General features: G+C 44.8%; 1 protein-coding gene across 4 annotated transcripts; it reads right to left on the bottom strand.

Moving 5' to 3' along the window:
- Nucleotides 1-2012: 2012 nt before the first annotated feature.
- On the bottom strand, nt 2013-8090 carry LOC117734125 (dnaJ homolog subfamily C member 16-like). Of its 4 annotated transcripts, XM_034538232.1 has the most exons (15): nt 7875-8066; nt 7460-7641; nt 7309-7375; nt 6840-7164; nt 6555-6739; nt 6300-6404; nt 6026-6184; nt 5755-5885; nt 5416-5599; nt 4688-4867; nt 4511-4587; nt 4294-4374; nt 4032-4133; nt 3703-3873; nt 2013-3611 (listed from the first exon to the last, which is right to left on the bottom strand). In XM_034538232.1, the coding sequence occupies exons 2-15, from the start codon at nt 7630-7632 to the stop codon at nt 3164-3166; spliced, it is 2388 nt and encodes a 795-aa protein (XP_034394123.1). In that variant the 5' UTR covers nt 7633-7641; nt 7875-8066; the 3' UTR covers nt 2013-3163. The 4 variants fall into 4 exon arrangements, with proteins under 4 accessions (XP_034394123.1, XP_034394124.1, XP_034394122.1 ...); XM_034538233.1 differs by having other exon boundaries at nt 4044-4133; nt 7460-8090; XM_034538231.1 differs by having other exon boundaries at nt 7460-8066.

Below are 8090 nucleotides of genomic sequence, written 5' to 3'. Positions count from 1 at the left end.
CTCATTGGTGGAACGAGCTCCCCATTGACATCAGGACAGCAGAAAGTCTCTACATCTTCCGTCGCAAACTAAAAACACATCTTTTTCGACTATACCTTGAATAGGGAAGGTAGAGCCGTAGTAGCGTCAGCTAAATGACATGTAATGTAATGTAATGTTGGCAGTCAGGGAGAGTTGACTGTCGAGTGTCACACCGAGGTTCCTGGCAGTCGGAGACGGGGCCACTCACTCCGTGAATCGTAACTGACAGTAGTCACGGTAAGCTACTTACTAAATACGACAGGAAATAATAAAGCCTCATATTAGTATTTCGTTTGTTCTCAGCATTGATATTGTTGACGCTGTTGTGTTTTGTAGATAAGAAAATGCCACCAAAAAAGAAAAGAGATATCCGAAGTTTGTTCACCAGCCAGAGGGTAAGTAGCTATCAAGAAGCCCGGGCCGTTGTTAGTTAGGGTTAGCTAGTAACGTTAGCAGGCTAACTAGCCACACAGTGCAAACCTGCATCCTTTGAGATGCATTCAGGAAACTCAGAAACTCAGTGGAGGTGTAGTGCAGTTTGAGGAAGCAGCAGCTGGACCATCAGGGCTTCACGTGAGGTCGTACATTGAAAAAGGTACTTTGTTTTGAGTTAAATGGTTTTAGTAATTGGAAAAATGCCATTGGAAGTTGTAATCGCCATCAAGAGAGTAAAGCACACCATCATGCTGTAGCAACACATGCATTGGAGAAAACACCAGTTCACACCCAAATCCATGTGCAATGGCTAAAACACAGCAGGAGGCAAGGCCCTGTCTAATTAAAATGATAGATTTATTTTAAATGTTCTAATTTCTAGTGTCCCTACCATTGCTGAGACCAAACCTACGCCCTGTGTTGACGGCAGCGTGCACGACCTGCGGGACACAGCGACCTGGTGACCCGTGTGTTGCTCAGACCCTCCAACCACCTGTAGGTACGCTCATCTTACCACCGTTTGGGTTTCTTATCACTCGTGTTGAGAGCTATTCGAGTAAAACCACCAAAGTAAATAACATTAAGGTCTGAGTACCTTAATTAATGCAACATCCATGTATCTTCATACACTGTAAAACCTACCAGCTCATCTTAATAAAAGAAGTAAGCTAACCCAACTTAAATCGCATAGAAAGTTGTAGTTACTTGAGTGATACACTAACATGAACTTAGTTCTTGTACTCGCCTCCATCTGCTTGTCCTCGGCTCCTTCTACGTCCCCCCCCCCCCCCCCCCCCCCACCCACTAATTAACTTTTTTAAATAAGAGATAATCTAGATACAAGTAGGATGTGAAATTTCAAGGGAGTCTTAATTATAATAAATGGCATTCTTCAAAATGTATTGTTGGATATGAGATGGCGGCTATTTGCAGATGATGGGGTTTCGTGGATAAGAGGGAGAAATGTGGGTCATTTAGGTTTTAAAAAATGGAAGAAACTGCATGAAAGTAATGTATTGACAGATTTTTAGAAGTATATTTTGTCTCAAGGATAACACATTAAAAGTCATGTAGGGCTGGACAGGGGAGCAGATATTGTATGCTTGAAATATAAGTTATTTGGCTCAAATCGGACTCGGAGCGGTTTATTGCGTTAAGTGCGTTACACATACATGAATTTGAAAAGAGCATAACAATAAACAAAGAACACAGGGCAATAATATGATACATCACTTAAAAATAGAAAAACTAATTAAAATGTAGATCCAAGGTGGGCGTGTCATTTATTAATCTGCATAGGAAACTGTGTTTAGAGGATTAGATGATCCATCACGCCACTCGTTCACACACACACACACACACACAAAACTTGACCCAACAGAGTGCAGTCATTGAAACCTCCTCATCTATCTGGAGCTACTTGTGACGTGTAAACAAGGTATTCTTGTATTCTTAATAACAGAACATTGGGCTTCGAGGCGTTGGGTAAAGTCTTACCGGGACAGTTCAATAGAGTCGCACACTTGTGCAAAATATCTGATACAGAGATGGTGACATTCATTATTTGCTTTTATTTACACTCTGCTTTTCTATAATAAATAATAATAATAATAATACTTTGTTATTTTTTGTTGATTTAGGGAACCGAGCTTATGCAGTGGTGCCGTGATATAAACCTTGTTAAATGTACTTAGTGGAGGTGTCTCCACAGGTACTTTGCACATGTTATTTCTGGTCAAATGACATCAGCTGGTAAGAAAGGTCCATTCTATAAACATAACTTAACAAACATAAAGCATTTTATTACAACCAACAGGAGGATAAATGCACCACTGAAGACCAACTGAAACATCTGACAAACAGACACTTTTTTTTTTTTGAAATACACTATCTTGAGAAAATCTTAGTGAAAACATAACTACAGCATTTTCGATAAATCCATGTAAACATTCACCTTATCTTTTAAGTTACATACTCCTTTTAAAATACAGGTCCTATAGATGACATGAATATGTACAATATTTACATCACATTGCACCAACAATTATATGAAGGACGTTTTTTTTACACTTTGTGTTGCTTAAAAGGAATTAATAACCCAAGCAAGCGCACAATAACTTTGACTTCACTTTCATGTCCACGTAATTCACGATGACATCATGGTGGTGCGTCAGTCGATCGTGGCCATTTGGGAAGCATTCAGAAAATGAAATGGACCGATCGTAATGTTTGCTACATAAAGCTACCGGCTAACTGAGGTTGTTAAATGGGCCGAGGTCTTCGGCATCACAGCGCTGGCGACGCCGTAACGCACAAGTGTGCACGTCAGCCACCTCTGTAACTGAAGAGAAGGAGAAATTGGGCTGAGATTCATGAAAAGGCAAAACGTTTGGTGTTGAAGACATGCATCTCTAGTCACAGTAGTGTGTGTGTGTGTGCGTGTGTGTCTCTAATGGTCATGAAGGCAGGAGAGTTCAGGTGGCCACAGTGTTTTAGTTTTTCTCTTCACAATGCCGTAGCAGCAGCATTTGCCTGAATGAAGTATGACTAGCAACAGTTGAAAGTAGCATGCGATGCGTGTCTCAGGGGTTGGCTAAAGGACCTGTCCCATAGTAGTTGCACTAATTTGGAATGTTGTCCCAACTTTAAAGACATCTGTAGCTATCCAATTTATCAAATGGAAAACCTGGGCAGGATCCGACTCCATCTATTTACTGGGGGTTATTTTGTCCAGTCCTGGCCACGTGGGGATGTAGTAGCGGGGCAGGGTGCCCTCCATGAGCCTCTCCATCCACAACCCCAGGCGGTCCAGTTTGTGGTGGATCTGCAGGGTGGACAAGCTGCGGGATCGTTTGGATCTGCGTGTCGGGTGGTCGTCGCGGGAGCCGGACCTGGACCTTTCCCCGGCGCTGCCCCCTTCGTCCTCGGAGGACTTGCCATCGGGGTCTTCCCCAGTGTAGACGGGCCGAAACAAACAGAGGTACTTCTTGTGGCCGTTGAGTGCCAGCACGTAGCCGGTGTAGTCCATCTTGTGGCTTCCCCCGTCGTCCTCAGCCGCGTCGATCTGCATGGCGTCCTGGGCGTATTCCAGCAGCGTGTTCATCCACTCACCGTGCTTGTCAATATTCAGGAAGGAGAAATGCAGTGTCAGACTCCTATGAGGAAAGAATGAATGTGTGGCAGCGTCAATAAGCAGTTTCATACACAACAAAAATGTTTGGAAAAAAAAGCGAATGTTGAGCTTACCCCGTGAAGTTGTAGACCTCTTTGGCGAACTTGCTGAGGAGGATGTTCTTGGAGGCGTCAGTGAGCACCAGCACTATGTTCATGTGTCCCGGCCGCAGCTTCACCAGGTTGCTTATGTAAGTGATATTCGTCAGCTCCGTCACCTCCACAAAGTTCTTTTTGGGAGGCCGACTACAGAAAACAAAGAAGCTTAACAACATGACGATAAATAAATCCTGCACTCGATAAAAAAAAATATATATATATATATATCTATATATATATATATCTATATATATATATATATATATATAGATATATATCTATATAGATATATATAAAAATTATACTTGTTTTCTTGCCTCGAAGCACCACCGGTCCCTGGTGACCCATTTTCATCTTTTGTTCCATCCTTTGCCTTCGGTTTAGTCTGCTTATCTTCACTTGAGTCACTGAAAACACACAACAGAAAGGGGGATGAGCAGGCGTAGAAGAGTACAAAAAAAAAGATTAGCATTTGGGACTTTGTTTTCTTAGCTTTCTTTACACGGGGTCTCGCACTAATAATACCAGGAAAAGGCTGAAGCTGGATGCGTGGGCAAAGCAACCGACCTGAAGGCCTGGATGACCACAGTCCCAAACAAGATGAACAAGGCAGAGAAGATGAGGGACAGAAGAGGCATCATGTCACGCCTGCAAATCATCAACAGACGACTTAGTGCAACTCAACGCACAATCCTTCACGTCAGATCATGACATATATATATATATATATATATATATACACGTGGAATGGCTCAAACTAATCCAGAAGTGAATCGCTACCTACCAGTTGTTGTGTAGAATATCATCAATGACTTCAGAGAGGTAGTCGTACGATGCATAGATCCATCGGATTACGAACATCTATTGAGTGAGATTATTACATTGAGCAACGGGACTGAACGTTGGTATTCAACATAGACGAGACTTATAATTTCTTTTTTTTTACTCAAAGAGAACGTACAGAGGCAAACTCGTTGTTGAGCTCGGGCAGCACGGCGTCGTGGACGAGGATGGACGGGTCCTTCTGAAGTCGCTCCAGCTCCTCCAGAAGACGCTGCTTGTCTTCCTCGGTGCCGTTCCAGGCGGTCACCGGCTTGAACAAGGCCTTCCCTGCAGCGTTACGCCTCTCCAGGATCACCACCTGATTTTTATTAATTTTTTTAAAAAGGAGAGAAAAAACCCACTTCATTAATATAAATCTTGACTAACACACTTTCTTAATGGGGCCATGAGCTATTTTAGTAGCCGGCGATCCCAGATGACATCCCCGTCTTTAAGAGAGCCATTTCACACAGTGGGACCACTTTTTGAAACTGAAAAGACTTAAGAAAATAAACCCTTGTATTTTATGTATACTAGAATAATCGCAGCATCGTAAAAAACGTTACGAGAACAAACAAGAAACAGACGACATTCAGAGGATGTATGGCTTCCCTAGGATTACTGACAATAAGTGGGTTTCCAGAACAGAAATGCTCGCCATCGGATCGCTGAAAAATGCAATTATTAAAGAAATCTCTAAATGTCATAAGTTTATCTCCGGTGCTCCTCAAGGCCTTAGTGCTTCCAGTCAAATGTCTATTCCAACAAGTAACAAGTAACGACTGAATATTAAAACAAATGTGCCGTAGTTTCATACATTCCCCATATATATTGGGGAGCTAGCGGCTGCAGCGTGTGTGAGTGTACCTGTGCTGACGACTCTTCCCTGTCCTTGTTCTGTGTGAAGATGTCACAAAGAGGTTGCTGTTGCCGTTGGTACACATAAGCAAATCTCACAACTTCCTTGGTATTGGTCGAGGCAAACGAGAGAAACGCATGATTCCCAAAAGAAAAGGTCTCTTCGTCACCTGTGATCAGCAGGACACAGTATCTAAAAGGGGGAGGGACACAGCAGTAACTAAGAAAATGCCAACTACATTTCTTTAAATTCATTTTACAACACAAAAATGAATTAGGTTAGTATTGAATGGTCTCTTGACTTATGAGGTGTGAACAGCTATTAAAAAAGGTGTCCGGTTCTCTTACTTTCTGCGTCTGTGGAACTGCTTGACGGGACAGAGCTCATCAAAGAGCTTCTGGTTGACCAGCCGTGGCACGAGGAGGAATCGGTTGTTCGCCATGAACTCGTCAATGATTTGCTTTTTCATTCCTTTAGCCTGCAGAGGAAAAAGAAAACGCAATCGCATGGAAAAAGGAGCGAGGCAAAGTTTTTTTTCAGTGAACACAACTGCAAGTAGATCGTCGTGTGTGTGTATACAGTGAATAACAGCTCGCTGCTGCTGCTGCGGCGACTTACCTGAATGATGTCAGCAGGCTTGTCGATGCTCTCCTTGAAGACCAACATGGTCGGAGCGTAAGTGTTAATGTTGAACTGTTTCTGCAGATCAGCCGTCTCTGAAAGGCCCTGGTCCACATAGCCGAACTGCAAGTAGTCCTTATAAGCGAACGCTGTCAGCTACGGAGATGCAGAGACAAATGGTTGACGTGTGTGTGTGTGTGTTAGTTGTGTAATGGCTGTCAGTGGCAACGGAGGTACGTTTCAACATGGAAACTGCAAGGCGAGAGCCTACTTTGTAAAGCAGAGGAACGACGGGCACTTGGTCGAACAGAAGCACATGCGGCTTGTTGAGCTCGTGCCAGCTGCTCAGGAACTGCAGGTTGTTCTTGTCTGTGACCTTAACGCATAGAAAGATGCACAAAAGTGTTTTGGAATATTGTATACGTCTCGAATATCAATTACAAATCTGCTCACCTCCACTTCACACATAAATCAAGTATTTTATTCACCCTCCTTTACTTAACGCTGTTCACCACAAGACACTCACCCATTCCACAAGTCTCTGAGGAAGAAGGTCCTCCACAAACTGCCTGAGGTGCTCCTTCGCTACGGCGTAGTGGAAGAACGTCACTTTGCCGTTGATGACTCCAAGTATCGATGGCGTGCGATGGGCTCCAAGGTGATTGGCTAACCGCCTCTCATAGCCAACATCCACCACGCCGATCCCGACACCTGCAAATACAAAAAACACCCACGCACATCAACCTTTTTTTGGGCTGGGTGGGTGCGTGATTTCGTAGATGCGAGGACCATTTATTGGTTCATTTCAAACCTAGAGTCTCCAGCTCCTGCACCACCTCTTTCCACACGGGCTCGATGTGGATGCAGCTGAAGCACCAGTCGGAGGTGATCTTTATCAGGTACGGCCTCTTGTAGCTGTCGGGCACCACGTCGTTGACGTACTGGTTGAAGTGCAGCGTGTACTTGTTGTCTGCAAAGTCCCTTGGGTTCTTGGTGTTGAAGGGGAAGTTGTAGAAGGACTCGTCAAAGTAGAAGCTGTCGTGGGGTTGACCGTAGCGGGCGCCGCCGTACGGCTGGGTGTTGTCAGTCTGCCCGTAGCGGTCGTAATTGGCCCGCTTGTCCTCACTGGACAGGATCTAGATTTGGGACAGAACAAATATCCTTGTGGCAGACATTTTTCTCTCTTTACCGGCTTACTTACCTGCACCACATGACACTAAAGCACAACATATTGATGAATTGCAATGGTTAATTAAATTAAATTAAATTAAAAGACTAACCTCATAAGATTTTGTAATCTTGATGAACATATCCTCGGCACCTGGATTTTTGTTTTTGTCCGGATGCCTTTTGAGGAGAAGAGTCCTCATTAGTTAAAGATGTCATGAGGTTCATCATCAAAACAGGTCCGTGTCACCAGGACATATTTACCATTCTTTTGCGAGGCGCTTGTAGACCTTCTTGATCTCGGCCTGGCTGGCGCTCCTGGTCACTCCCAAGATCTTGTACGGGTCCATCTCGGGCCCGGCGTGTGCTGCTCCCGTGTGCAGCACCGAGAGGACCACCACCACAGCCAGCGGCACAGACATCCTAGATGCTGCCATCACGGAAACCTTTGAACGCACCACGAGAAGAGGATGCTCGGACCTTTAATCTCGACACCGTGTTTAAAACACCTCCGCACCGACGTCACCGATGAGAAACGGTCACATTGCAGCACGCTAACTACAGACGCTAGATAACAACTGTCGGCTAAGTACCACGGCGAACAGGCGTTAAATCCTGCTGACGTCACGGGGACATGAACGTCATTTTAATCCGTAGTTATTTTGCGGAGCTTATTAACCTCAACGCAGCAGCACGTTCCCCTCAAGCAGATGCAGGCCACCGGCACTACGCCTCACATCTGGCGCAGGTGTCCGTGTTCTTCATCCTGCTGGTTGACGTGAGGAGACGAGCGGGGTGTGTTCGGCAGCATCCCGCAGCTCCTCCGCCGCGAAGTCACAACCCGCCGCTGCGGAGCAGGAGGAGCACTGGGGGGAGGCGCCCAGTGGCGAAAGTC

This window comes from Cyclopterus lumpus, chromosome 7 (genome assembly GCF_009769545.1).
Source record: "Cyclopterus lumpus isolate fCycLum1 chromosome 7, fCycLum1.pri, whole genome shotgun sequence".
Classification (NCBI taxonomy): Eukaryota; Metazoa; Chordata; class Actinopteri; order Perciformes; family Cyclopteridae; genus Cyclopterus; species Cyclopterus lumpus.
Note: the sequence above shows the minus strand (reverse complement) of the source record. Positions and strands in the feature narration are given on the sequence as shown.

Excerpts from the sequence above, each read along its gene's own strand:
- LOC117734125 (XM_034538231.1), bottom strand. The coding sequence starts at position 7,632 with ATGGCAGCATCTAGGATGTCTGTGCCGCTGGCTGTGGTGGTGGTCCTC. Across the intron at positions 7,165-7,308 it reads AGATTACAAAATCTTATGAG|ATCCTGTCCAGTGAGGACAA; the intron begins GTTAGTCTTTTA and ends TCCCAAATCTAG. Across the intron at positions 5,600-5,754 it reads CAGTTCCACAGACGCAGAAA|ATACTGTGTCCTGCTGATCA; the intron begins GTAAGAGAACCG and ends TCCCCCTTTTAG.